Source organism: Alosa alosa, chromosome 8 (genome assembly GCF_017589495.1).
Source record: "Alosa alosa isolate M-15738 ecotype Scorff River chromosome 8, AALO_Geno_1.1, whole genome shotgun sequence".
NCBI classification, from domain to species: Eukaryota; Metazoa; Chordata; class Actinopteri; order Clupeiformes; family Clupeidae; genus Alosa; species Alosa alosa.
In genome coordinates, this window is record NC_063196.1 from 24,320,689 (window position 1) to 24,334,369 (window position 13,681).

Here is a 13,681-nt window from a genome sequence, read left to right on the forward strand (position 1 = left end):
TACTTTTGTTTTTATCAAGATGATGGCCTTTGGCGAACAGTTTAGGCCTACTCAAAATGAGTAAAACCAAATTTGCCGAAATCTCACCAAAGCTGCATACGAGCCACCAATTATAGCTTGACGAGCCGCATGTGGCTCGCAAGCCGCGCAATGAGTAACACTGACATGGACGCACAAAAGAAACGTCACCGACACACCCTCTCACTACTGTAGGTGTGAATTTTAACCGCATGTTCTACGCTTCGTTCAGACACAGCACATTTACATAATGTCCGGAGGAAATACTAGGGGGTAGTAGAACAACCGGCTAAATTCGGACTTTCATATGACCGGTTATGCCGTTCAGATATACGCCCCCACCGTTTAACATCCGCAGAACCTCCGGTCTTACACGTATGTCTGAAAGCGCTATTTGAGACAAGGAAGCACAGTCTCTTTCTCTCTCTCTCTCTCTCTCTCTCTCTCTCTCTCTCTCTCTCTCTCTCTCTCTCTCTCTCTCTCTCTCTCTCTCTCTCTCTCTCTCTCTCTGTAAAAATGAGAGAGCACAGAAGGGTGCAAGTGAATAAGGGCGAAGCCCCAGAATGGGCTGAAGTATTTTCAATCTATTTTCTTTCAGTTTTTCTATCCATCTTTTATGTTTTAATTTTTTTTCTATCCATCTTTTATTTTCCATCTGTCTAAGCTGAGAGAAATTGAATTATCACTCATGCACAACGCTGCTTATATCAGTTTTCAGCCATTTCAGTTCAACTGAAAATCTCCCCCCAGTTCCCTCTCTTCCTCCATCTCTTTCATTATTTTTTTCCTATTCTCTCTATCATTGTCAGAGTGTCACTCATGCTCACACACATGGCTTTCTTCATTGTTCTCCTTTCCCTCCACACACACACACACACACCTGTCATTCTGTTGGCTTCTCTTTACATCTCTAATGCACCGATGGGAGCTCTAATGATTATATATTTTTATATATATATATATGTCTTATGTTGTGTTATGTCTTAAATGTTGTGTTATGTCTTATATGTCACTATGGGACATATTATAGGGAAAATTGCCCCTCGGGTATGAAGAAAGTTTTTTTGAATTGAATTGAATATAAAACACTGGCTAGCCAGAACACTCAGATGACACCATGTTCAATACCTGTAACTTGCTAAACGACACGGTAACAAATCTTCTAAAATGCCAGATGTTATTTATCACTTTGGTGACATTAAAATCAAACAGTGTTGAGCTCTCCTGAATATATGCATTTGTTAAGCGCCATTGCGTTAATCTGATGACTAATGCCACCATTAACTAGCATGTTCACTTGCTCTGGCTAATCTCTCACAGCTGTTTTCCGCAGCGAAAAACAAAACATGTGCCGCATCAGGTTTAGTTTGAAGCTAAAATGACGGTAGTCAGTGAGGGTTATTCAAATAATTGCAAGACGTATTCTACCAACTTATGTTAGATAGACAAAGTTTGTGAACTCTCTGTAGCCGTACTGAAAGATAGCAGTTGAAGTAAACTTATGTGAGCAGCCCGTTAGAGTTTTTACTGTAATTTGGCAAGTGGCGGGGGCCAATTTTAAACCCTGGTTACACACCGTCTGGAATTAGATATATTGAGAGAAATTATAATGAAAATGATAAATAACAATATGAATGGAACGAAATAGAAAGGGGGACATGGATGCTAGGGGAGAGGAAGATAGAGAGAGAGGAGAGGAGGTGTAGAAGAAGAGGGGATGAAGATAGAGAGAGAGAGGAGAGGAGGTATAGAAGAAGGGGGATGAAGATGGAGAGAGAGAGGAGAGGAGGTGTAGAAGAGAGGAGGAAGATGGAGAGAGAGGAGAGGAGGTATAGAAGAAGAGAGGATGAAGAGGGAGAGAGAGAGAGGAGGTATAGAAGAGAGGAGGAAGATGGAGAGAGAGGAGAGGAGGTGGAAGATGGAGAGAGAGAGGAGAGGAGGTGTAGAAGAGAGGAGGAAGATGGAGAGAGAGGAGAGGAAGGTGGAAGATGGAGAGAGAGGAGAGGAGGTGTAGAAGAAGAGAGGATGAAGGGATACAAGAGAGGAGTTGCCATGCTGGAGGGCTCGTAAAACATGACATTACACCATGTCTCAGAAAACATTTCAGTACACATTGTGTGTGTGTGCGTCCAAATCAGAGGATGCTTTTGAAGTTGAATGAAAAGAGTATCACACATTTGATGAAACACTTTAAACTCTGTCAATACAGCAGTCAGGCAATCTGTTCTCCAATATGGTCCAATATGCACTCTCTCACACACACTTTTTCTCACACACACACACACCATTTATTTCTCTCTCTCTCTCTCTCTCTCTCTCTCTCTCTCTCTCTCTCTCTCTCTCAGACACACACACACACACACACACACACACATCAGTTGCTCTTTATGTTGCAGTGTCTAAGCAGACTCCTCAAAGCTATGTTTGTAATTATACTTCACTTCTTCATTGCTTCATCTCTCTCTCTTTCTCTTTCTCTCTCTCCTCCCTCATGTCTTGTCAAGTCACCCCATGATCCCTTTCTCCCCCTCCCCATATCTAATTATCAAGAAGAACGATAGACCTGTCATTTTCATTTTCTTGCGCTCTTTTGACTGTGTGTGTGTGTGTGTGAGAGAGAGAGAGAGAGAGAGAGAGATGTATGGAGAAAGGGAGTTCGGTTTCCCTTATTAGCCATGTGTTAGTTGTCCTTTCCTATGAAACTTTTCATATAGGCTACATATGCGCACACACACACACACACACACACACACACACCAAGGACATCATATCTCCTTCTGTCGACACGTCTTAAACCAAATTTAGCACATAATTGAATTTTTCCAGCTCGCTGAGCAAAGCATGGTCACACACACACACACACACACACACACACACACACACACACACACACACACACACCCACTGAGACCTCAGGCCCTTACTCGCTGTGGTCATCTCGTTTTATGATTCCTTTTAGTGCTGCACTAAATTATTTATAGACAGACGGGTGGAGGCTGGCTTGGAGTGTGTGAGAAATAAAAGCAGGGGTTTACAGCCTGTCCTGTGTGTGTGTGTGCGTGTGTGCGTGCAAGTGCGTGTGTATACGTGCAAATACAGTACATGTCCGTGTATGCTCACATAAGTGCATTTTCATGTGTGCAGGTGAAAGCGTGTGTACGTGTTTGTTTTTCTGTGTGCATGAAAGTTTGTGTGTGTAGAGCTTGACTGTGATGTGACACAATAGAGTATGTCCTTTCTTTAATATACTCATTCAGGTTGTGAGGTGATTAGAGTTTGAATTAGATTTAGAGAGTTCATTTTAAGTCAATGACATGGATTATGTTAAATCAACAGCATGTTCTTGGGAATCTTTTTAATTTGTGTTTTTCCTGTCAGTGATGGAGATCTGGTTTAGCCTTAATTTATATGTATAATGAATGAATGGTTGTCAGGGAAACAGCACAGTGTGTTTTGACAGGGTACCGCTGTAGTATTAGATGACCTGTTGCCTGTGTGTGCTACTGTTAACATAAGCATATTACTTCTGAGAGAGAGAGAGGTGCTTAATCAAGTCAGGGCTGATTTAGGGTCATGCAACAGTAACTTCTCCATTGCGTGTTAGCAGGGGTCAGTCTGCGCATTTGCCTTTAGTGACTGAGAGGGAAATTGTGTGTGTGTGTGTATCTGTGACCTAACATAGTCAAAACTGCACAAAATTGGAAGTGTAGGAACATTATTACACCCTCTGAATGCATGCCAAGTTTTGTGGAATTCTACTAATGGGGGGCCACACAATAAATTAATTTATGTTACTATATACCAACTGGCCTGTAGGTGGCCGGAGACAGTTTTCTGTGAATATCTCGAGAACCGTAGGGCCTAGGAGGTCCACCCTTTTTTTGTATGTTGGTCTTAAGGGGGCATGTCAACCTATCCCATTACCACTAATTTCATGTATAACGCCACCTAGTTAAAAATTAAAAAAGCAAAACATTAGGTGTTTTCATCCCAATATCTCTGGCTGACATGGTCAAAACTGCAACGAAATTGAAAGTGTAGGATCATTATGACACCCTCCGAATGCATGCCAAGTTTCGTGGACTTTCGTTCATGGGGGGCCTTACAATAAAATAATTTATGTGTACATTTAGTGACCGTACACCAACAAGGATTCCCGGGACATTGAAAGACCGGGGTACACGAAACTTGGTGGGCATGTTACCCCACATGGATAGCATGGAACCATCATTTTTCGTTTTGATCTGTAGCCCCCCCGCTGGACTGGACCCCCCGAAAGGAGGGTAGGGCAGACACAGTTTTCTGTGAATATTTTGAGAACTGTAGGGCCTAGGATGACCAATTTTTTGCGTATGTTTGCCTCCAGGGGTCATGTAAACCCATTCCATATGCACACATGTGCATAAACAGATACACACGCGCACACATACATTCACAGTAATCATAATGATGACACATACTCACACAGTAGACATATATACGCATGCATGCACATGCACACACACAGGCACATAAACAGGCAAACACACAAGCACATGCACATGCACGCACACACACCCACCCACCCATAGACACACATAAACATAAACATGTACACGCACACATGCACACAATTCAAGAATTTCTCAGAAGTATGAACATGCAAGATGGGGATGGGGTTGTATAAAATGTATTTTACATGTGAAATCTATGAACTAATCATGTTTTGGTACTTGTTGTCTAGCAGATACCAGTGAGAATTGAGTGTGCATAATGCAATTCAGTGAGACAGTTAGAATCATATATGCCTTTCAGCGTGACTTATTTTTGTGGAAAACATGTGCTGGACTGGGCGGCAGGTCGTATTTTGTACCGCTCTGCGGTACATCTAGTTAGGGTCCAATTTGTCTCCACTTTTATGAATTGGTGTAATAATTCCTTGATTCTAGATGTCAGGAAAACAGCCTGAACTTAGAACAAGATTGAATAATTTGAGCATTGCACTCTGCATCTCGGGTGTGCTCACCTTAAGCATTTCACTCCTGATGCTATCTTGCCCAGAAGATTTATTGGGCTTTGAAGATCTAATTTTTTGTGATAATTCTTCACTGGAAATGAGGAAGTCCAGTGGATTTTGGTTGTCTTTAAATACCAATTCAAAAGTTTGTAATTTTTCTTTGATCTGGTTTTGATTTGTTTCTGTTCATTGTATTTCACTGTAATCCAAATCAATCCAAATGTTACCATTTTGAATGGGTACTTCTTTTGGTTCTTTTATGCTCAAATTATTCCACATATCCCAGAACTGATTTTTATTGATAGAGTCTTCGATCTCATAGATAAGTTTGTTGGTGTAGTGCTGTTTTTTTTAGGGATGCACGATATATCGGCAGCCGATATATTATTAGCCGATAAGTGAAAAAATTAAAATATTATTATCGGCCCGATAACAGAATTCTGGCCGATAATTTGCGCCGATATTTTTTAAAGTCTTAATTTAGGCCTGTAAGGTCCGTCTGGCTACACTGAGCTAGCCTACTTGAGCTTGGTTGGCTATACTTTTTCCTCAATATAATGTCAGCGGTGTGAATGTATTTCACAACTCTAACAAAATCTGTGGATATCGTTCATTTGGGAATCTGTGCATCTCAAAAATCCTCCTGAATGATCCGCCATTTAACCTTAACAGAGCGGAGCTCAGCCCTATCTAGAGCCGTCTTGTGCTGGTGTGTTTGCACTTGGGGGAACAAATAAACAAACTCATTAGTGGGACGAGTACATAAGTAGGCCTAGTTCTAAGTTGTGTTTTACTATTATATTTGCATTACTTTAGCTTGGGTTTTGTATTATTACCTAGAAATATGCTAACCATTCGTGCTTCAGTTCCAGACAGGTCATCATAATAGGTTATTAAAACCTTCGGGGCTAACGCCTTTCATTTCTGCTGCAGCAGGTTGTGCGAAACAGAGTAGACGGACATACGATACAGTCTGAGGAGTTACAGCTTTATTCAGTTACCCGCAGTTGAAACTAAACCTAAGTTTCCCTCACAAACTCTGATTTGGTCGCTATACTGTACTGTACTGTTATTCCAAGCTGAGCTATTTATGAGCGTTTAGTCCTAAATGAAAACGATTCAAACTCTCTAGCCACTCACTCGCAATTCACTGACGTCAGGTTCACTTAAAGGAGCCACACATACTGTAGGGCTAGGCTACTGTTATGTTGTTGACTGCCGTACTATTGAGGACTATTATGAGTTCTGTCCATCATTTGGTGGTAGGTAAAATTACTGCAATAAAATTATGCTTATTAAATGCTTTCCCCAAATCACTTTTCACAATTTTTTTTTCAAGAGTAATATTATCGGTTATCGTATCGGTATAGGCCACAACAAACCAATAAATATCGGTTATCGTTATCGGCCCTAAAATTCCATATCGCTGCATCTCTAGTTTTTTTCTTTTGATAGTTTGTTTGTAACTTTTTTGGGTCAGACAATATTGTTGTCATAAATCTGTGTTTTGGGGGTGACCGTGTTTTAGGTTTGACAGACATTTGGGTTTTTTGTTTTTTGCTCTCTGGCTTTTCTTTAGCAAAGCATTTTTTGCAGCCATGTGGAAAATAAGGTTTAGCTCTTGAACGGCCATGTTGACATTATTTGTATCATTAGAGAAGGGTTTTTTTAGTTATTTTGAAGCTATATTTCAAAGGTAGTTATTTTGTTAGTTAGTTTTGGTGAATTTAAGGCTTGTATGAATTTTTATGAACTGTCTGTAGCCCATCTGTACATTGGATTGAGTTTGTATATTTTACTGGGCTCCTTATGTGTGTTAGTAGAATGAGTATATTTAGTTGGTTATGGTCTGAAAGTGTAGTTTGTTGCCTGACAGTGAATGCACTGAAGTCTCTCTCTCTCTCTGCCCCAGGTGGACGACTCTAAATGTGACTCTGAGCTGCTGTCTCTGTTGTTGACTGCTGGCTTGCTGATTGGCTGTGTGGAGACGGCCTACTACCCTCGCCTGGTGTCCCACCTGCTGACCAACCACCAGGAGGGGGGCTGGGACGTGGAGGCGTCCGCCCGAGAGCTCTCCCAGGCCGGCCACAGCGCTCAGGCCGGCTCCCTGCTTCTGGCCTACCGTGGGACTCACCCAGGACAGCTCACCTTCAGCTCTGCACTCTCCGTCATCCGCCAGTGGCTTTGAGAGAAGGAAGAGGGTGTGTTGTGTGTGTGTGTGGGTGGGTGGGTGTCTTACACTCAACACAAAGCCTGCATGGAAGCTTGGCCTTTTGGAAAGCACTCTAACACACTAACCCAGTTTAGATGAAGATGTCTCTGCAGAGCAAATACATAGCGGCAGTTTTGTGGAGAAAGGAGGGAGGGGGTGGAACTGTGTGTTTGTGTTTGTGTTTGTGTTTGTGTGTGTGTGTGTGTGTGTGTGTGTGTGTGTGTGTGTGTGTGTGTGTTTTTGTTTGTGTGTGTTTTTGTTTGTGTGTGTGTGTGTGTGTGTGGAGAGAAAGGAGGGGGGGGGTGGAACTGTGTGTGTTTGTGTGGAGAGAAAGGAGGGGGAAGGGGGGTGGAACTGTGGAAGCTTCATACACACACATATGCAGTTTGACAAAGCTGGCTAGGTGTGTGTAAACCTGCATTCCTGTGTGTGTTTGTGTGTGTGTGTAAAATTGAGATGCAGCCATAGTGAGAAGGAAAGGGAAATACTGACTGAAAGAAATATTAAACCTCAAGAGTCAAGACCACAAACCACTTCAATCATTAATACATAAATAATCATGTCCTTAGTATGTTTTTATTTCTATTGTTTGTTGTTTTTCTTGTATACTTGTGAGACAAACAGGATCTAGTTCAAATGAACAGAAGTCTCTGGCATGTTTGACATGATTGTGGGTTTAACTAAAGATAACTCTTTTTGTCATTAATCAAGATAGGAGGTTTGGCCATATTTGTTTACTTTATTGTTGACATTGTTGACTTTATCATATGTTTGAGTATCTGCCTCAGTATTCAGCCTTTCTGTGGGATTAGTGGTTCCTATGTAGACGGTTTGTCTTGGTTTGAATAAAGTTTGGAATAAAGTTGGTGGAATAACCCAAGTGTGTGTGTGTGGTTCTTCTGCTGGAAGGGAGATCTGTGTGAATCATAATGTCATGAGCTATGAGAGAGCTCTACCTGTCTGTACTAAGAATGTGTGTGGGCTTTACCTGTTGCCAAGAAAAGCCTTACACACACACAGAGGCACTGAGGCTCACACTTTGGTGTGTGTGTGTGTGTGTGTGTGCATGTGCACGTGTTGAATTATACACCTCTTAACACCTAATTATCATATGAACATCATATGACTCTGCATCACAACATAACTTCCAGCTAGCGCCACAGTGTTCTTCAGCGTTTATATGCTTTGTTTTTTATCTCCCAGTGTTTAGTCGGTTTAATTACTTATCTTTATCGGCGTTTGCTGCTTACTTCACAGGCTCCTTCAAGGTTACTAGTGGCTGAACTGACCACTCCAGTCATGAGAAATCGCTCTACAGTATTGTAATTGTAATTTATTTATTTAAACAGGGACAGTGCACAGAAACCATTAATAGATGTCTTGTGCCAGGTTGTAGCAAATTGCTAGTTTCTGCCCGTAGTCCCTGGGCAGGTAGATGGCACAATAAAATACAAAGTATTTACAGTATACAATACAGATACATAGTCATAAAAATCTACAGACATTATTGTCCCCCTATCCCTCACCATCTAGAGCAGTAATGTTAGCACACCAATTCAAGTCTGCTTTGTTAACAACCAATGCTTTGCTAAGCGTGAGAATGAGTGTAAGTTAGTGCATGAAATTAGCTCTGTAGGAAGAGCATTCCACTGATTTATAGCCACAAAGGAGAATGATGTCCTCCCAAATGCAGTTTTGCATTGTGGAAGACTACATTCGCCCCTTGTGGCTGATCTAGTTACCCATGTAGTTTTTTCAGAGCAGAGTGTAACACATCTTTTCAGAGGAGTAGCAGAAGCATTATGAATTATTTAAAAATATGTATAAAATATACTATACTAAATATATAAAAATATTTAGTGAGAATATGACAGTGATGGTAATGACGTGGCTTTTTGTCATGTATCTTGAGGCACCTTTTATATAATGATTCAAGTGGCCTTGGGGCTGGTTTACATGCCTGAGACCAACTTGAGTAATGTGAAATAAAAGATGTGGAATAATCATTGCAGGTGCCTCAACAGTAGGGGATTTCTTATGTTTCTATAGATTGATAAATTAAATTTCAGCGTGTTGCCCAGCTTTTATATTTTATATTTTAAAGCTAAGAGTAGGATTGAGGGTGACACCCAGATATTTTAATTGGTCCACATTTTTACAAAGATGTCAGGGCACTCTAAGTTTGCACCTGTTTGTGAAAAACATTGTAACAGTCTTGTCAACATTCAATGTGAGACAGGAATTGTGCAGCCAGTCAGCAACATTATGCATTGCCTTTGTTAGTTTCATAGAAACCTCTGTTGCATTTTTCTCATGAGTATATAAAACGTAAGTCATTGATATATAAACTGAAAAGCAGCGGCCCTAAGATCCCCCCTTGTGGTACTCCCGGTGTGCATGCTCTAAGTGGTGACAGTGTTATTCACCCTCACACACTAGTGTCGGTCACTCAGATATGATTTAATCCAGTTTTAAGTGTTTATGGAGAGGTCGTAGTTGGCCAGTTTGTTTAGCATCACACTGGCGAAAAGCATTTAAGCCATTTAATATGTCCCCTGTCTTTGATAGCTGGCTTACAGTAAACTAAACATAGGCAGAACTGACGGACTGAATGGCATTGTCAGTTCAACTTCAACAATGCAGGCTAAAGCAGTGCTACAAAGCACCTGCTCTTAATTACAGGCTCTCATTGAAGTTAGTGAAAAAGGTATAGGCCTAATAAGATTGAAAATCCAACTCAAACACATTTCCACGTAGTTGTTTAGCACGAACGATAGCCTCTCCCATATGCACATATATACATTTTCCCTTCTTCAACAGGGGATGGTTTCCAACTCTATGGACAAAACTGTGCTGTCCTTTTGCATAGCCGAAAAACAGTGTTATCTCATTTTTTGGGCAGAAGTTATATAACTACTTTACGCATTTTATCCAATTGTTCTTTTTTGTTACTCACGAAAAATGCATTTAATTTCTCCAGCACTTATTTAAGGCAGGTGTTTACAGTATTTCACTGAAAGTGTTTTGCACTCCAGTGGCTGTAAGGACACTCTGTTTATTGGAGACTGCTATTATTGAAAATGTTATGGTATACCAATGCCTGTAGTTTTTAGGAGCATTAATATGGAATGGGAGCCAGATCTACTTCATAACTGTCCAGATATACAAAACGAATAGCCCCCTGCTATTAATTGAGTATAAATATGAATTGATGCACTAGACATTTTATACATTTTATAAATAAGTGATGACATAGACTACACTTCATAAACATGTTTTTAGGAGTTCAGGGTGATGTTAAAAACTGATGAAAAATTTGATGAAAAGAAATATTTAACAGGAATTTACTTTCTGTCACACATACACCTCATTTATAGAGAGAAATCTACTTTTACTAATTTTCAAACTTTTAATCATAATAATTAATATTACACACAGACAAATGAAATAAGCTTGCAATTTACACATCAACTTGGTAGCCAAGGTCATTTCCTCGTGGCTTAATAAGACCTTTCTCTCTCACACCTCTCTCTTTCTCTTATCACACACACACTTTCACAGGTGTCTATTTCCCTAAGAGATTTTGAAGGTGTATTTTTCTCCTGTTCTTGGCGGAAATAAATGAGATCTTCTGCCTAGTTTAAATGGAGTGTTCCCTCTGGTCACTTTAAGGCTCCGAACTCTGTTCTTTCACTTCCAGTCTTAAATTTATTTCCTCGTCACTTGTACCATTAAATGTCATAATCCCAGGACATGACCAAAAAAACACATTTCCTCCTTTTTTAAAAAATCAATGTGATAATTCAGCCAGGATGAATAGGAACCAGAAGTCTTACAGGAGTAAAGCAGCAAGTTATTAAAGCTTTCCCTGAATGTGAAACGATCATCACACAAACATGTTCTTACACGGGAAGCTAACATTTCAGACCAAATTTACTGTGTATATTGGAGGCTTTTCTGTTGTGTTTTGTTAGTAAAAATGTTTATAGACGTGATCATGGTTTAGGCAGTCTGGCACACTCACCTTCAGGCTTTCTCTTCCCACACTAGGTTGGTGTGTGTCTGTGTGTGTGTGCGCGTGCTTCTGGTGGGTGTTGAACCGCTGTCTTGATTTTAGAGGAAGCACTGCTCAGCCTCTTCACAGGGGAGGTTAAATTGCAGAAGGTTCTGGAAGAGCTGAGCTGCACATCAGCTGCAGGCCTCGACAAGCCTGTGACCTTCTCTCAGACACACAAGCACACACACACACACACATACACAATATAACCTACACACATGCTGTATCTAAATATATACAGATACAAGCACCTAATATGTATAAATGACATACTATGCATAAGCATACACATAAAAGTAAATTATGGAGGGAGGGAAAAGCACACACACACACACTCACATAATGAGTAGCCTTTATGCTCACACACACACACACACACACGGCAAGCTCAAAACAATCTGCTATTTTGTTGTTCTTAATGCTACATAGTATCAAAACAAACATCCTTAAAAAAAGTGTATTTGAATTGAATTCAATATAGAGTCTCTCTGGCACAGACAAGGCTAGGAAGACAAACCCCAGATATGGACATGGACACTGTTACTGATAACAGAAAGGTCAGACAAAACCTTCACCATTATGTGGACCATAATTTCTTATTAAACTATGACGGCTCATGACCAAGATAAGTGAATACCTAGACTACCCAAAAATAAGACAAATGGTGCCCACATACTAAAGCTCTCTTATATACAGGTGGGTCTTTAAAAAATTGAATATTGTGGAAAAGTTGCCCCCCCCCCCCAATATGTTTCAAAAAGTAGATCTTTCATAGAGATTCATTAGATTAAGTGAAATATTTCAAGCCATTTTCAATCTTGATGATTACTGCTTACAGCTCATGATGAGCTTCACAAAATATTAAAATACAGTGGTTATAATACAGAAATGTCGACCTTTTGAAAAGACATGAACTAATTTGATAAATCTGACTAATCTGAAATAGTTTGTGCTGCTTATGCACAAATTACTGCATGAATGTGGCGCGGTATGGAGACAATCAGCTGTGACACTGCTGAGGTGTTATGGAAGCCCAGGTTTCTTTGACAGCGGCCTTAATGTCATCTGTATTTTTGGGGGGTGTCTCTCATTTTTCTCTCGACAATAAACCATAGATTCTCTATGGGGTTCAGGTCAGGCGAGTTGTCTGGCCAATCAAGCACAGTAATACCAAGCAAATCAGCTACTATCAGTTTTGCCACTGTGGGCAGGTCCCAAATCCTGCAGCAGAAGGAGGCATGAAGTTCTCTAAGATCTCCCTGGTAGAGGGCGGCAGAAAGAGGCATGAAGTTCTCTAAGATCTCCCTGATAGAGGGCGGCATTGACAATGCCCCTTTACATTGGAGCAGCACCAACAGATGACATGGCACCCCAAATCATCACTGACTCTGGAAACACCAAACTGGCTCTCCACTCTTTCCTTCAGGCTCTTGGGGATCTTGATTGGACCCTGATATCCAAATGAAATGCAAAATTTGTTTTGTGTGGAAACAGGAGTTTGGGCCACTGAGCTGAGCTGTCCAGTTCTGTCTCTCCTTAGCCCAGATAAGACACTCTAACCTTGTCTCTGATTCAGGAGGGGCTTGACACTAGGAATGTGCCACGTGTAGCCCATTTCCTGGACACGTCTGTGTCTGGCTCTTGCAGACTCCACCCTCAGTTCACTTCTTGTGAAGTTCTTGAATCAACTTTGCTTGACAATTCTCTCAAGGCCGCTGTCATCCCTTTTCAGGCACACCTGAAATATTTTACTTTATATATAATGAAAAATATTTACTTTTTGAAGAAAAAAAAAATGTGTGTGGGGTGTTAACTTTTCCACAATATTCTATTTTTTAAAGACCCACCTGTATATAACAGGGCTTTAGTCTGTGGGCACCATTTGTCTTATTTTTGGGTAGTCTAGGTATTCACTTATCTTGGTCATGAGCCGTCATAATTTAATAAGAAATTATGGTCCACATAATGGTGAAGGTTTTGTCTGACCTTTCTGTTATCAGTGACAGTGTCCATGTCCATATCTGGGGTTTGTCTTCCTAGCCTTGTTTGTGCCAGACAGACTCTACATTGAATTCAATAGAGTACCGAAGCCATGACGTAGCGTTGTCAAGGCAGCAATTTCACTGGATCTAAACAAATCAATCTAACCATTGAAATCACCATAGCGGTGGCTTTCTTAATCTATTTAAAAAAATTTACATTTCTAAGACGTTGGTATATATTCTTTTACACTGTAGGAATCACATACTACAAGATGTATTCATACCAACACGATCAAATTTGTGACTACAGAGTTTTATTTTAGCATGTGTTTCCTCCGTAAAAGAGGTCTGCTTGTAACTTCACAGCATGCGTTTAAAATCCTTAAGATATATTTTGGCTTTATTTTTCTAGCAAA

The 13,681-nt window shown here is 40.5% G+C and overlaps 1 protein-coding gene across 1 annotated transcript in view; it reads left to right on the plus strand.

Annotated features, from left to right (window-relative positions):
• Positions 1–7,482, plus strand: part of nbas (NBAS subunit of NRZ tethering complex) — a 201,557-nt gene extending 194,075 nt beyond the window's left edge. Inside the window, 1 exon segment of the mRNA XM_048249961.1 lies at positions 6,927–7,482. Within this exon segment, the coding sequence (XP_048105918.1) occupies positions 6,927–7,202 (276 nt within the window). The 3' untranslated portion in view covers positions 7,203–7,482.
• The last annotated feature ends 6,199 nt before the right edge of the window (positions 7,483–13,681 follow it).